Below are 16,938 nucleotides of genomic sequence, written 5' to 3'. Positions count from 1 at the left end.
AAAAAAATGGATTGTTTGAAACAAATCCTGATTAGGATATCACATGTAGGAAAAAATGGTTAAATACAAATGGAAACAAATCTATAACCTTCCAGACACCTCTTCACAGTCATGCTAGATTGGAATTGAGGAGCACATAAATCCAGGAGTAGGGAATGCTAGGCTTGTTTCTATCATAGTAGACCATGGTGGTTGTGGCCACTCTCAGTGACTTTACCTTTTACATACATTGAGAGAACACGTTGCTCACATCAGCATACACCTCCTAGATGCATATCCAATATCTAGTTAAGTTAGTTCAAACTACACTAACCTGCTTTACTGTGTTTGTTTAAACCAGTTAGATGTTCCATATTTATATAAATTATATATTTGCATTACATACCAGTATAGCAAAACACCCCTATCTTCATAATTATTGTTTACCATTTATTTTGTATTGTTTTTCTATACTTGTTTCATAATTTGTAACATGTCTACTTGCCCAAGCACTAGGTGGCATATATACAAACAAATTATAGAAGCAGCTACGTTTTTTGTTTTTGTTTTTTTAAATTACAAATTCTCTGGCATGGGGATAGTCTTGTTCCTGACACAAAAGTGGGAGAAGAAGTGAAAGATGGAAGTTGTAGGACTATAACCTCTTTTATTCACTGCAGGACCCACTGCCTCCTGGGTCAAACAACTCAGCATTGGTTGGTAGCAGGGAGGACTGCTAATAATGACAGACATTGAAACCAGTCTGCTGCAGTCTACTTTCAGGGTTCAAAAAAGTAGAGTTGGAAAAAATTATTTTAAAAAAACCCAATAACCTAGGACTCCCCAAATTCCTCCGCCATCATGGCCAGTGTGAGCCATTGTTGACCAAAGTAACATTTCCAACTTTTGCAAAGGGTTGAAGAGAGCTGACAGTCTTAAGAAAGACATAATTATTGTGTACGTAGCACGCCCACATATGCGCACTACTGTTTTCCTTTGCTGTGGACTTCAGCTGACTGTTGGTTGACAGAATGAAATTGTAAGGAAAATCTCTGTTGATTGGGTTTGCAAATATTTAATTCCTTAAGAAGCGGAGTTTTCCCCTGAAAAACATCAACTCTGCATATTAATACTAAATGCTTTGGACTTTGGTCTTCCTTTTTTCCAATGCTAGTTGACAGAAGCAGGAATTATAAAGGAGAAAAATGCATCTGTGGTGGTAGAAAATGAAATAGGAAAAAAAAGTTCTGTTTTTTTCAGAGGAGTGTTTTTGATAATAAAAATCATATTCATTATTTCCAAGATAACCTGAAAACTAATACTTAGTTAGCTGGGATCTATGAGATACAGCAGTACTCATAATTTTTTGCAGCTTTTTTAGCAATAAAAACATTTTGTCTTTAAGAGAGAGAGAGAGAGAGAACAAAATCTACTTAAATTGATCCAGATTTTTCTTTAAAGGACAAATTGCAAGTTCTGGTAAAAGCTGCCATGAAAAAATGCATAAGACATTGATTGCACCTTTACAGGAGTAATATCTAGCCTTACTCATAACCTTCACAAATCTGTCCTATAAAACATTTGAAGATACACTGCTAAACAGAGCTAAATTTTAATAAGGTATACAGCTGTCAGGAACTAGCTGGGGAAAACCTGAAATCAGTGGGTGGAAGAAATGTGGACACAAGCTTTTAGTTTCAGATCCCTGAATTTTTGTTTGACTTTGGCCATCCCAGGCCTCCAGACTGGGAATGAATTCATTCATACACACACACACACACACACACACACACAGAGAGAGAGAGAGAGAGAGAGAGAGAGAGAGAGAGGCTTCAGGCATTTCATTGTTTTGCCATTCTCAAGGTTACAGTGGTGCTTGGGTGAAGACCATAGCTGTTGTCAGAAAAGTTACATTTTTAGATTGCAGCCCTTAGAATAGCCTGGCCACAATGCTAGTTGAGGGATTCTGGGAGTTGTAGCCCAAAAGTCTCTTTTCAAAACTCTGTTTATGAAGGAGCCACCACCCCAAGATCTCCTCGAGGACCCCCAAGGATTGGGCAATAGGCCAGGCCGCCATAGGGACAGGCTGGTTGCTGTGAACAGCTTGAGCAAAACCTGCCACCTTCTGTTTTAGGCTGGTCTGAGGTTTAACCAATAGGCATACAATGTCATTTTCCTACATGAGCAGTCAGATCCTCAGTAACCTTCCATTATGGAAAATTCTCTAGAACTATAAGCCATAAAGGCTTGTGGGCTGTCTCCTAAGCTTTGACTAATTATTTTTGCTTTCCCCTGTAACCTCAGACCTTAAAACTAATCAGTCAAACAAATATGCAAAGCCACAGTATGAAATATTTAACAAATATTAACAAATATTCCTATTACATGGTCTTTTATGTAAAATTAAAAATTAATTAAAATAATAATTGTAAACCACTCTGATAGCCTTAAGGGCTGAAGGGTGGGGTATAAGTACTCTAAAAAATAAAATAAATAAATGATCTTACATCGTAATGGCTCTTACAATTTGCTAAAAAGAGAGCATCTGTTTGGACCATTTTGCTACTGACTTCCATATTAACTGGCTCCAACCCACTGTGATGCTTACAAAGCATTTTCCCAATAGTCCTTTGCTGAACATCATCCTTCCAAAATTGCATCACAACGTGTTTTTTTTAAAAAAAGCCAAGAGGCTTGTTCTTTCATTTTAACTAGTGAAAGGGAACTGCAGCAACAACAACAACAATGGTGATGATGTTGTTGTCTTTGCCCTGCAACCCTCTAGGGGCCACATAGCATGCCAAAATATCAAAACAACATCAGAGGTCTAAAATCTAGAAGACTGCCATTTGTCATATTCCATTTCCCCTTTCTCTCTCCATTAAATCTCTTTTTCAGATACTGCTGAATGCCACCAGTGCTGACTTTGCATGCTGTTAGAGGAAAGAATTACTGTTGATGGGAAGGGTGGGATAGATTCATACATAGAGGTCAGGATAGGTAGACGGTGACAAGTAAATTGACTCCTTTATTGCCTCCTTACTGTTTGTAGGGATTGGATTCAGAATATCAGTGGGGATGCCTCCTCTTGCTCTGGTAAGTTTTTTTTTTTCCTCCAAGGGGCTTGAATAACCATATAAATGTCTTAGACATTTTATAATAAGCACATCTGGGTTCTTTTACATAGTACTTTGGATGTCCATTTTCTGTTTAACTTTTTATTAGAAGAAGATGTTCCTGAATTTTTGTTTTATTTTGTTTCTGTTCTGTATGGTCTGCATACTATATTGTGAGAACCGCTGCTCAGCTCCCAAGCAGGGCAGCATTCACTTTCAAGATACCTCTGAATGAAAGCTATACACAAAGTCACAATGATTCACATAATCACTGCAACGAAACAAAGAGCTGCCAAGTCCAGCACTTGAGAATTTTTTTTACACTCTACACAGGTTATGGCAGGTGTGAGAAATAAATCTCACATGCTTACATGAGCTCTGCACAAGGATCACCCCTATGAACCCAGGCTTTGGAAATGAAGCATACTATATTCAAATTTAAGAGACTGTAGCAAAAATTATTCTAGCCAAAGTTCAGCAAACAAAAAACTTATAATTACTTGGGGAAATTGTCCTTAGAGCAGTGCAGTTAAGAGGCAGTGATCTTTGCCTTGTCATGGGATTTTCAAAATCAGTATTAACATGTAATGTGATTTAACTGATTGAAAATAAAGCAGATTATTTGAGAGAGAGCTTGCATTGAAGTAGAACAAATGCTGTATAACCAGGGATGTTGCTTCAAGCAGGTGAAACTAATGTGTCAGTAATAGAGGGAATTCTAGGTCATAGTGGCTTTTCCTTGTTCACTACAGCATGGTGTAGTGGTTTAAGTGTCTATGACTCTGTAGACCAGGATTCAAATCTCCACTCAGCCATGAAAACCCACTGGATGATCTTGGTCAAGTTATACTGTCTCAGCCTTGTAGAATGACAAAGGCAAATGCTATCTGAACAAATCTTCCCAAGAAAAACCCATGATAGGTTCACATTAGGTCACCTTAAGTTGGAAATGACTTGAAGGCACAGAGCAACAACAGTGTACATAGATTATGGTAGAAATCCCATATTCTTCCCTAGATGCTTGTGCGTATCCAGAACTCATTGTCATATACACTATGATATAGTAATCCTTGTCAACTTTTCCTTGGTAGAGCTTGTTTAAATCACTTCTTTGAACTATAACTTAAATAATCCCTCAGCCAACATAGCCATTGCCGATGCTGGCTGTAAAATGCAAAGGTCTCCCCAGAAGTAATTTTTCCAAGCTTTAGTCCTTGGTTAAACTGGATTCTGCACAGGGGCAGATGTCACTGCTGTGCAGTGTATATGTGCACTGATGCTATTTCTCTAATGGGCTACATATTTACTCATTCATCATAGTGCCAGCAATATTAACAGCTATTTTAAATCACCTATCTCTGATTTTAAAATGCTGTATTTTATTTTATTTTATTTTTTGTCATAGAATTTAGGTACAAAGCAGTGGTTTAGAGAAAATATGTTTTGGACTGTTAATGATATTTCCCCTTCCCCCTTGGTTTTTATGGCCTATTCCATGTGTTCAGTTTATTAGGAGGAATCTGTGTAGCTGTCTTTCATCCTGATCATCTTCATAACAATTAAAGCTTGGTGTAGCCTTCATATGTTAATGGAGAATTTTTTTCCTGCATACAAAGCCCTGTCTGATAATTCCACACATTTCTTTTCTCTGCTCCCTTCTGTAAATACAGCAACATAGCCAGTTCCACAGATATTTGTGTAGGAAGCCTAACTAGCTTGTCGCACCCACTGTAAGTGCTGCTTTATGACACACAAATTAAGGGTGGTGTCCAGCTGAAATCGTTGCACTGGCAGAAGACATCTGTCAGAAAGGGTAATTTTCACTGATCCCATCTGCAGCTTCCTTTGCCATCTTCTACTTGGTTTTGAAGCCCCACCCCTAATTCCTGGAGCAGATCAGAGGTGAAGGCTGTGGGAGCAAACTACCAACAGTCATAAAAGATAGCTTCCACCGGTGGAGGGACATGAAATGGCAAACCCCTTCTAAGTATAGTTGTTCAAGCTAACTGGGGTCTCACTGTGAGCTAGATGTTTTTCTGCATATTGAATTAGCCTCCCAGCCAAGTTTGAAAAACTCAGTTCTGATCTCGTTCACATTTATTTTGCTGTTCCAGATAAAGTCAGAGAGCATTCTCTGCAGCATACTTTCAAGCATGGGAGTACTGCAGAGCTGAAATGTTCCCAGAAGTCCAACCTGGCTCAGGTGGTTTGGAAATTCAAGGATGATGTGTTAAAGGTGGAAAGTCCCAAGTACCGACTTCTGGAAAAAGCCCTTCTCATCTTCAATTTGTCTGAGGGAGACAGTGGTGTTTATCAGTGCCTGTCAGAAGAAAAAGTGAAGAACCAGAAGTTCTCACAGGTGTTAGCTAAACATGTTTTGGAACTGAAAAAAGTCCAGCACACCACTTTGAGCCCAACCCAGCCAACCACTCGGACTGAAGGTAACGGGGAAATGCTGAAAACATCAGTCGTAGCTACTGAGGGGTCAGCTGCTCACACTTCAACCACTCCAGTTGTATCAATCACAACATCCAGGATAGTAACAAATCCCATTGTCCCTGACTTAATGAGTACTGTCTCTGAAATGGAACACTCAAATTCACTTGCTGAGGTCCCTGAGAAGACCCTCTTTCTGAAGTCAAATGATAATTCACTTTTGATGTTTCTTTTTCTGTTCTTTTTTGTGCTCTTCTTATGTCTGTTTGCCTACAACTGTTACAATGGGTTTTTACCAGACCAATGTCTAAAGTTCCGCTCTGCTATGTTACTTGGGAAGAAAAAACCTAAGACAGATTTTTCTGACTGTGAGCAAAGTGTGAAGGAGACACTGGTGGAGCCAGGCAGTCTCATGACCCAAAGTGGAGATCATCCAAAGCCAGCGCATGATACAGGCTATGAGACTGAAGCAGACTGTGGGAATGGCCATGTTCAACACGATGAGGAACATTCACATTCTTACAAAGAAGTCAAAGACAAACCTTTTGATGTTAAATGTGAACTGAAATTTGCTGACTCAGATGCTGAGGGTGATTAAAGGAGAAAATCCCCACCTTCTCTAATGAAAGTACTGTTATACTGGATTGTCTCTTTTTTGAGTGCATACTTTTCAGTGTGATAACTGGGTCAGAAAGGGCTACAGGTTCGCATTTGTACTGGTGACACATTGTCATTTCAGACATGCCTAGAGCAGAGAACAATTTTGCATTCTGTTACATTTTTACTTTTTATGTTTTTGTCTTACCTTTTTTTTTAAAAAAAATGGCCAGTTATGATTTCACATTGTGATTTTCTACACTCTTCCCCCTCAGCCCACCTTTTGAGGATGATTTAACACTCGCACATATTATTGTAATTAATTTCTCTTTTTCTTAGGAGGTAAAAATTAACTCTTTAATGCAGAGCCATGCCAAAAAGGATTTAAATAGCTCCAGGCTGTGCATACTTAACTGCCATTAAAAATCTAATTTCAGTTTAATTCCAAATTGGAAATGATATTTAGTTTATCAGATTGGTAAATTATAGCCTTTTTGTCCGGATTGGGACATTTCTTTGCATCTAGTGATTTCTAATGCTTAATGTAATGCAGTAGTTGTATTTTGTCTGGTAGATTTTACTGGTTAAAGAAATGTTGAACTTAAAAAAAAAAACACATGTTAGTGTTAGTTTATTAGATTATGATGTATATTGGTACAAATCTGGCTAGATTTGCTTAAGGTTCTCAGGGATATGCATTGGTTAAATGCTTTTTTCCTTTTAGAAATGTCAAGGTGGTAATCATTTTTGAGTGCTTAATGTTCATTTTTGGTTGTTGTTGTGGGAGACTTTGCTTTACAACAGAGATATTTTTAAAAAGAAGTTGGACACTGCCACATTAATTGGATTTTATAAGTTTTTTTAAACAATAGTGGATTATTGCAAGTAAACAGTCACAGAACTACATCATTGTGAGAAGCTTGTGTCTTGCAGATACAATGTAGAAGTTGGCAAGCATTTTATTGGGCATCCTGAAAGAGACTGTTGTGGGTGTGATCTATTTTTCACATTCTTTCACAGTTGAAAAGCAATTGGCCTGCCCACCCACCCACCACAAATAACCAGCTTTGCCAAATATTTTCACATTTTCTTCACAACATCCACCAATGTTTTTAAAAGGCGATGGAAGAAGGAAACCAGAAATAGATGGGAGCTGTCCCAGTCCTGGACCACATTCTCTGTCCTGGGACTCTGTACTCAATGTGATTCACAACAGCACTATTTTGCCTGTAAAATTCCTTTGTGCTGTACAGTTTTAATACTTGTTATCTCACTGTCTTGTGTGTGTCTCTCTTGCTCTGTGTAGGAACTAGAGGGATTAGAAATAGGGAAGATTTTCATTGTTCGGTAGGCAATATGTCCTGAGACTTTTTTTCTTCGTTTCTGTTGAAATCTTCGCCAACCCAACCTAGAGATTCTTGCAAACAGTTTTATATTTTGTATGATCCATTTTGCTTTTATTTTTCTATTTTTAATTGTGTGTGTGTATGTATGTATATATACATGAAAACTGATGAAATAAATACTGAAATTAATTGTATTCCATCCTAATTACTGAGCAAATGACAACGTATTGTCTTTATAGAACAAGACTTTTAGACTTGATAGTTTTCTCTCATTAAAACCTAAGCAGTTATGATTTCTTGATTTAATAATGGCGATAAGAGGGAGCTCATAGAATTTCTTTTTATTGACGTTCACTGTTTTCTCTTTTTTATTTCCTCCTTTGCACATTATTTCTTTGACATGTGAAGTGTTTCTTACTACTTTTTCCTTAGTACCCTCTTCTTCTTCTCCTCCTCCTCTTTTCCTTTCCCTATCCCTTTCTGTCACAGCTTCATCTTCTGTAGCTTTTCCTCCTACTGGTACTTCCTCTTTGTCCTGTGCTGGAAGTGATCCATCTCCTTCACCAATCAGTCCCCAGCCTGATGTTTGGTCTAGCACAGATTTTGCCACAGTCACGTTGATGCCACCTTTCTTAAGGGACCAGGTCCAGCATGTGAATGCCCATAGCTCCTTCCTCCTCTTCTGTCAAGCCACAGGTAAGTCAGAAGGCCATCTCTCTGCTGGACACTGCCATGTTGTTGGTTATACTCACCAAAGTTTAGCTCTGCCTCTCTGACTGTAAGCATTTTTGAGTGCCATAAAATACACATCTTTCCAATATCAAAATATAGGCAAAGTCATATTTTGCCCCCCAATTCTAACCCATTCTGCCCTACTAAGTAGCAGCTACTGTGAACAAGCCTTCATCTGTAGTTTATTAAAATAACAAGTTCTTTTTAGTACAAATTAGCTAAAAATAAGCATATGTGCAGTGAAAGCAGTCCAATTACTTTTTTGCTGCATTTGTTATCCACTTTTCAGGGAATTATTGACCATTATCATGTTTTGATAGTGTAACTATGATAGCATAGGTGACAGTGGCAGCAGGAGTTGATGGTTTGAGATTGTTCTATTGTTTTTAATGTGTTGTTAACTGGTTTGAGTCTCAGAAAAGGCAGAATAGAAATAACCAGCAGCTACTGCTGCTGGCGGCAAGTGGAAGGAAGGAATGAGAGAAAAATCTATCTCTTCTCAAAAGCAAAACTTTTTCTGCCGACAGTGTAGCTTTCTCTTTTGAGCAATATGACTTAATCTGCTGTTCTCCACCTGCTGCTGCTATGCACTGCTCCAAGAAGTTCCTTATTGCAAATGTAATGGATTGTTATGGCAGCCTAAGTCCTCAAATAAATTCTAGTTGTTACCTCCCAAAGTGCTTCATTTAAATAGGGGCACAAGAGCTATCCCATCAGACTTACAAATTTAAAAGACAAGACACAGGGAATGGGGAAAGGAGAGAAAGTCACTTCTTCAGTGCCAGAACAAAGCAGCTGCATTTCTGTCCAGTTTAAGATGATCCTCCCTTGCTCTGATTCTTGTTAAATAGCAGTTGGTGACTTTTCTTCCTTTGGCCAATGGACAAAGTGTTTGTTTCCCCCAAAGGCACTTGGAAAAGCTAAGTGTTCTTTCTGGGAAGAAAGGAAGATGGGTGCAAACTCCAAGAAGAGATGGATTCTTTGAACAAATCAGGAATTGGCCTAGTAAAGTGGGCAGCAAAAAGATGATCAAATGTTTTATTTATGTGTTCACAAATGGCAAGGGACTGGGTTGGGTGGTATTTGTGGACTCTTCCAACTATATGTTTCTATGAATTGTTCTACAGAGTGTCCCCTTGTCCCTTTCAAGTCTTATTTTATGTTTGTGTGTGTGTGTGTGTGTGTGTGTGTGTGTGTGTGTGTATGTGTGTGTGTGTGTATATATATATATATATATATACATACACATATGTAATCTAGACTAATAATCTAGTTAAATATTCTGGTACAGAGATGTGTACATTTTCTGTCCTTGATATGTCTCAGTTGTTGTAACTGAATTCTTTGATGAATAGACACTTTTAGAACACTCTGGTGGGCTGAGTAGATTTTCTAACTGTACAAAATAATTAATGTGCTATTCTAGTGCTTGGTGTGCATCTTCTATTTAGGGCAAAGGCTTTGGCACTGTAAGTACTTTGGTAAGAACTGTCTGTGTGGCCACTTAGTACATTATGGGATTTGTTATAGCTAAAGGGTCAGGTGCTGCTATGACTCTGTCCTACTAGTTATCCACATAATCAGATTACAAAAAATAATACTGTTCTTGACTGCCAACTGCACGTTGTCAGTAATTCATCCTATCCATTCAGGAAGAATTAGAGCGAAAAGGCTACATTTGGAAATTACAAATCCCGCAATCCTCAGCCAATGTGACCAATGGTATTTTGGCTGGAGGATTCTGGGCATTGTAACCCAAAAGGTATAACCTCAGGGTGAGGGAGACCCAAGGAGAAACACCAGCCCTGTTGAGATCTTTTTGGATTTAGACTACCTGTGTATTCTATTCTGGAATCTAGTAGCAAATTTGAGATTTATAAGGAGAAACAATATTTCTAGTGTAAACTTGCAGACCACCAAAGTTTATGGTAGAAATTTCTTTCACCCATTTAGTCCAGATATATTGCTGAATTCCTTTGTGTCTTTTTATGCTAAAACAGACTCACATGGCTATTTCTTTCAATACTACTAGTACAGAAAGGGAAATTCTTTGTCTGTTTGTCAGCAGTTTTCCACTGGTAGATTACAATTTGTGGATAATTCTTGCTGTAAAGCCCTACTACAATGTATATCTGTCCCATATATAATGTAACACTTTCCACACAATAAGAGGCTTGTAAATTTTTCACCCTTTCTATAAGGTCTCATTTAGAACAAAAAGAACCAAGACTCTTCCTTCATCATCTGAATTTCATAACTCAGGATTGCAACTCAGGCAGCTCAGCATAGTCCTGATCCAAATAAACACAATAAGTGTACCAAGGATCTGGATTGCAGCTCCAGACACTTCAAGGTGCTCTCTGCAGCTGTTTTGATCATGAAGGCTGAGTGCCAATCATAGTGCTTTCAGGATATATACACAATAGTCTACATTTGTCTACACAAACCTTTGTCTGGTGACTGCTAGGACTACCTGTATGAATGGAAAAACAAAGTATCTAAGCTCACTCAGATACTTATTCCAATAAATTCCTTCACATTCTTTGATCATAGCAATATTTTAAGTGGATTTAATCATATATGTCTCACTGTGATAGCTGTCCTCAATTACTATTTCACTGCTGATAGAGAGTAGAGGAGACTGTAGAAACTTCAGCCTCTGGGAACACTGCATGACATGGATTGATGACATTATCTGTCGAGATCTCCAGAGAATCCTTGCAGATCTTGACAGAAGATGTCTTTGGTCTGCAAATTCATTTCCAGTCTCCACTTCATCCCATCTCCCCTCCCCCCAGAATAGCTGTTGGATGCAGCTGTCATAGCACCTCAATGATTTCAGGAGCTGGTGATGGGACACATAGCAAGTTTCTACAGGCAGAACTCTTATACTATGTGTGAGCATTAGGATCTTGACTACTTTCTTTCACTTGTTTTTTGTTGTCACTGCTAGCTTTTTACATCCTGAATCCAACCAGACATCAGCAAGCTCAACTGATAATGTCAGGATTGAAGAGTGTGATATGAATGTACTTATAAATAAATGCCAGAAGCCTGTTGGGGGCCTTTACATCTTCAGAAGTATGAACATCCAGTGTAACATCCAGTAGATATCTGCTATTTTATTACTACATAGCAGAGTTAGTAAGGTGTCAGATATACATCAGTGTGCAGTTCATATCAGTGTATGATATGGAGCAGTCTAAATGCATATCTGCCACTCTTACTAGTGTCCCATCACACATCTTAGCAGTTCAGTAAAGGGGTTTCTTATTGCTTATGTTGCTAGGTATACATAAAGCTAGGTAAAATAGGTCCACTCCTCATTTACAAACAAATACTCATAATAATGGTAGTGGTCATAGCCCCCCACAAGTTGAATTAATGTGAACATAAAAATAAAATGGGTAAGAGCACAATAGAGCACAATAAAACAGCAATGTAATCACTGCACACATAATAATAAAATTATAACATTGGATTAAAACATACAACTAAATGCCTTCCCATAACAGCAAACCTTGGTGCCTGGACTTCTGCTAATGAAGGAGCCTGACGTTTATTTTTATGAAATGTATTCCACAGTCTCAGTGTGAGCACTGAAACAGCCGTATCCTATGTAGCTCTGCACATTAGAAATCAGGTAATAGGTAGCATTTCTGAAGACAACCTCATGGGGGAAATTTGGCCCATGTGCCATATAAAGCAACAGTAGCCTGTAGAGTTTCTTACTCTCACTCTTGCCAAGGTCGGTTGTCATTCCTGCAAGCCTTCAGAAATGATTTAAACACATCCAATCCCATTCTATAGGACCCAAAAAATTAAGACAAGAATGAATTTCCATTGCAATTTTCAGCTGAAAATCTGTTGTTGTAGCCTATTAAAGGTAAAAGAAAAGGATTTCCCTTGACATGAATTGAATTGGAAATGAAGGTATGTAACACCAATCTGCCTGAAGCTTGTTCATATAAAATGATCCTGACTTTTGTTTAGGCAATAATTTGCATGAGGAGCTACAGGTTTCAGAAAATATTAAGAAAGAAGAGCTTGTCCTAAGTCTGTGTATGTCATCAGCATAGTTGTACAGGCTGGTACACCTTTGTTTAGTTGGTAGTTTTGTCGCTGGATCTTGCCATTTTTTATAGAAGAGATACATACATGCACCCAAGCCACTAACCTGGACCTGCAGGAAGCATCTATGCAAACCCGTCCAGATGGGAACAGGAATATTGCTGAAATGTGGTGAGCTGGAGTTGAAAGGAGAGTTGTCAAAACTGGGTCCCATTGTTGAAAAACAGGCAAGGCTAGTTCTGAGTGACAGCAAGAGGAACAAGAAACAGTTATGCTACCTGTTTGTGCTAAGACATGGGACTGATCCAACCCTGTAGAGATCCAGGATGCCACTGTTCATTAGAAACTTTGAGTACTGGCTACATGTGGGCACAGAGAGGTCTGCTGCCTACCTGTAACCCCTAGGCCCTATTTTTATGGCTCTGGAAGCCCCCTACCAGCCTCCCCAAGCCCGCCTCTCAATTTTTAAAATATACTTTTATTAGCACACATTCTTTCTTCGTATATAATACATATAAATTAAATAAAGGGAAAAAACAAGCTAAAACAGAAAGGTAAAAATGAATGAACTAGAAAAGATCCTGAAAAGTGAAGTCATTGTCTTCCCCAGCACTATATACAGACACAAAATCAACTCATTTGAGATGTGAATAAGAGTGCTTAGGATACTGTAGATAGCTAAAAAGGCAAACATATCCTGGAACAGATCAAGTCTGAAATATCTTTGGTAGCCAACATAATAAATTGAAGCAGTTGTACTTTTGCCATATAATGAGAAGGCACAGATCCCTAAAAAAGACTTGGAAAGTTAGAGGATAGAAGGAGAGGAAGGCCACATGCCAGATGGATGGACTCAATCAGGAAGATCACAAGCATGAATTTTCAGAACTTGAACAGAGCAATGGAGGATAGGAAGTCTTGGAGATGTCTCCTCTATAGGGTCGCTATAAGTCCAGATCGACTTGTGGGTAGCTAACAACAACAAAGAAACTATGGCGGGTTACACACCGCCATTCCTAGGGTTAGGAAGGGTCTAACCTTCCTAACCACCCCTTTCCCTAGGACGCGCGGAGCGCGTACTAAATGGCAGCGCCTGTCCACATGGGTGCTGCCATATTTATGTCTTGGACGCACAGCGTCCAGACGTGGAATGGTGGAAGTGACGCCGCAAGTGCGCGCCTCACGGTGCCACCTCCGGGGGCCAAAAAGGAGAGCCATTTCAGCGCTCCTTTTTAGCTGCGCCAGAAAGCCTCGCAGTCTGGCTGCTGGGGCTTCTCGGCACAGCTAATGAAGCCGGTGCCAGACCGCCCGCTTTTGGGCAGTCTGTAATGCGCCTATGCTTCCTTAAAATGATAGTGTAAATTTTCTTTTACTACTAATTAATTTTAACTGTTTAACCCACATACAGACTTTTTTTCCAAATTTCTTTTAAAGTTGGCATGACTCTGGGGCAATGTTTGCTTCCAAATCACACAGGACCCCCCCCAACATGTAAAAAACCCCCCTCCCCCCAAAACACCCCTACCCTGGTGGCGCAGTGGTTAAATGCCTGTACTGCAGCCATTCACTCAAAACCACAAGGTTGCGAGTTCAAGACCAGCAAAAGGGCCCAAGCTCGACTCAGGCTTGCATCCTTCCGAGGTTGCTAAAATGAGTACCCAGACTGTTGGGGGCAAATCAGCTTACTTGCTAATTAGCTTACTTGCTGTTCACCACTATGATATTTGGAATAGCGGTATATAAATAAAACAAATTATTATTATTATTGTTGTTGTTGTTGTTGTTGTTGTTATTACCCTACTCCCACAAGCTCTCCTGAACTCTGTTACCCCCCAATGCCTCTGTTTTGGCCCTCTGAGGTCCTTTTCAGCAGGAAGCAGTGTGGTATCGCTTTCTATCACTATTTTGCAAAAAACTGCAAAGGAAAAATAAGGTACTTGGGCTTGCTGTGAAGGATATGATCAACAGATGGGTCTGGGACAACTTGGCTCCTGGCTTTCACACAATTGCCTACCCCTAAAAAAATAAAATAAATCTCTGCCTGCCATCAATTGGCTTCTGCTACAAGTGCTACTCCTTGCTTTGGTTTCCACTGTTTTCATCAAACCTGCAGGTGAGTAGTAATGGTGGAAGGAAGCATCAGTCCCTGTTCGCCTACCTGCCTTCTCTTCTTGGGCCCAGTCCCTGCCCCTGCCAGAGGAGTACAGGACAAATAGTAGGGGACATAGTGTTGTTCAATCTACTCCCCATCGCTTGTGTATCTGTGTTAGTGAACAGGTGTTAGCAGAGGCAAAAGGGAGGAAGAAAGCTCAGTAAACTCTTGCCCAAATAGTGCATTGGTTGGGCTATGAAACTCTTGTGATAAATGGCAGTGTTGCAAAATTAAATGTACATCCCAAAGTGCAATTGATATGCATCTACTTGAATAATGTGCAGCTCCACTTCCACAACATTGAACTGAATTGCAGGTGTTCTGAATTGCACAAAATATTTGGACACTTCTGTACAGGAACTTAAGCATACATCAGACACCAGGAATCTGGGCATCACCGTCTTATGAGAGGATTGGAAAATAATTCAGGGGGCAATTCAGGAAATTAAAGCTTTGTTGAATTTACCTTCCCCTGGTAAATATGAAGCAAGCAACAATGACGATAATACCGATGAACATGCCTTGCTGAAAAGGAATCAGTATTGTTCAGGCAAAGCTGGTCCCATTTCATCAGCCTTTTGGAATTCCTTGAGAACAGAGACTCAAAATCAGCACCTGCTGATCTGTGGCTCCTCTTGCAGAAATCAAGGCCTGCATATAATTGCTCACTTTAGAGCCACCAAATTATTTTCACAGCACTGGAGTTTGCCCCCTTCTGCATCTAAAGGCTCGCCAGAGAGGAAAAGCTTCTATGGTGCAATATTTATTCTGAGAGATAATACTAGATTCGGGGCCAGGGCTGGCACAAGACATTTTATTGTCCGTGTTAAAAGACAAGATACCCACTCCCAGGTTCATATATAGAAGTAGACTACAACAGCAGTTGAAGCCTTCTTTAGCAACCAGTACCTGAAGCAACAGGCAGGTTGGAGGTCCTAAGACAAGTAATATGTAGTTTTATATCCTAAAAATTCAGGAAGAATTGTGGGTGGCATGCTCTTGTTATTACCTTCCAGCTTCTGCTGCCTGAGGCAGTCATTGCATGCTGATCAATGAAAGGAATGGCTCTACCAACCTGAATCTTGGCAGTACCAGCCACATTCCTCACCAGGGAATTACAGGCTGAGTCTCCCTTATTTATCCAAAACCCTTGGGACCAAAAGCTTGGATTTTGAAATGGTTGCATTTACATAATGAGATATCTTGGAGATGGGACCCAAGTCTGAACACAAAATTAATGTTTTATACGCCTTGTACACATAGCCAGGAGGTAATTTTATACAAATATTTTTAATACATTTGTGCATGAAACAAGAAAGTTGTTACAATCTCAGCCACCCATGTGGCCAGTTTGGGATTTGGGAATATTTCAGAACTCCAGATAAGAAAGACTCAACCTGTATGACCAAAGTAGATGTTTAATTGTACACATGGTGCCCAATGCCTAAGACTGAACCTCCTTGTTAGTCCCAACTAGAGCTGACCCACTGAAATAATAGAATTTATCTAAATTTTGACATGCCAGGTTCCCAGTGATTCAGCAGAACTACTCTTGTTGGGACTAGCAAATAGATTCAGACTCATAACTGTTGGCTTATGCTTCAATGTCCAGGTTCAGTCCAGGGGGTTAAAAATGAGTGTTTAAAAGTGTGGGCGGAAGGCATTTTCCTCCCTCCCTCAGCAATTCCAGCAGGGCTTTTGAGGCCAACCTTAGTCCCCAAGTCATTTGTTGGAAATCAGCTGCTGACCCTTCGCCCATCTTCCTATGTTGGGGCAGCCAGAGCATTCTGCTGTTGCAGAAGCTGCTTAATACTCTTCAGTTATCTCAAGCCACTGCTGGGCCCAGCCTTCCTGCTCTGATTAATTTCCAGCTGATGTTTTGCTGGGCAGCTGGCTTCCCCCGCAGAGTGGAGTCATGCACTGAATCATCTGTTTTCCAGCTGTGCTGCTATCTTCAGGGCCGCTGGGGTTGTTTTGAAGGTGGGGGAAGTTCTGCATTGGCAGGCAGGTTGTTATTAATGTTGTCTATTTGTAGGTACTTGCATGGGAAGGGCACATTACTTTTCACATCCTTTATCATTCAAATGTCCTTACAAGCACAATCCATAGTACAAAGCAGTCCCCTTCATATGTTTAGTGCAAGTTATACACAAGTAAATGTGCCAGGGATAGATTTCAGGCAGGCTTTCTTATCCCTGAAAGAGTTCAACAACAGCAGCTCTCTTAGTATTTTGTAGTGTTTGATCATTTGGTAGATTATACTTTCTGACTCCTTGAAGCTCAAGAATTTCTGTCTTTAGCTGCCATATATGTGCAGATTTAGGCGGGGTACAGACCGCCGCTTTGCGGCGGTCTGCCGCCGCCGCCAGTAGGTCCGCGGGGGAGCCGGAGCCTTCAGACGGCCCGACTCCCGTGCGGACCGAAAAAAGAAGCTCCAAAATGGAGCATCTTTTAGCGTCGCGTTTGCGACGTAGCGAGGCGCCAGGGGCGCGCTCGCTACGTCAGCAGC

The 16,938-nt window shown here is 40.0% G+C and overlaps 1 protein-coding gene across 8 annotated transcripts in view; it reads left to right on the top strand.

Annotated features, from left to right (window-relative positions):
• The window catches only part of SEMA4D (semaphorin 4D), a 143,619-nt gene that overhangs the window by 115,867 nt on the left and 10,814 nt on the right, over positions 1–16,938 (top strand). For 5 of the 8 annotated variants that reach the window (XM_042455765.1, XM_042455761.1, XM_042455763.1 and 2 more), the window contains 2 exons: positions 3,032–3,075; positions 5,210–7,668. In XM_042455765.1, coding sequence (XP_042311699.1) covers positions 3,032–3,075; positions 5,210–6,129 — 964 coding nt within the window. In that variant the 3' untranslated portion in view covers positions 6,130–7,668. Of the gene's footprint in view, positions 1–3,031; positions 3,076–5,209; positions 7,669–7,963; positions 8,171–16,938 lie in introns of those variants that run through there. The other 3 variants (XM_042455766.1, XM_042455767.1, XM_042455768.1) reach the window with 3 other exon arrangements.

The sequence above is a fragment of the Sceloporus undulatus genome, chromosome 2 (assembly GCF_019175285.1).
Source record: "Sceloporus undulatus isolate JIND9_A2432 ecotype Alabama chromosome 2, SceUnd_v1.1, whole genome shotgun sequence".
Lineage (NCBI taxonomy): Eukaryota > Metazoa > Chordata > Lepidosauria > Squamata > Phrynosomatidae > Sceloporus > Sceloporus undulatus.
Note: the sequence above shows the minus strand (reverse complement) of the source record. Positions and strands in the feature narration are given on the sequence as shown.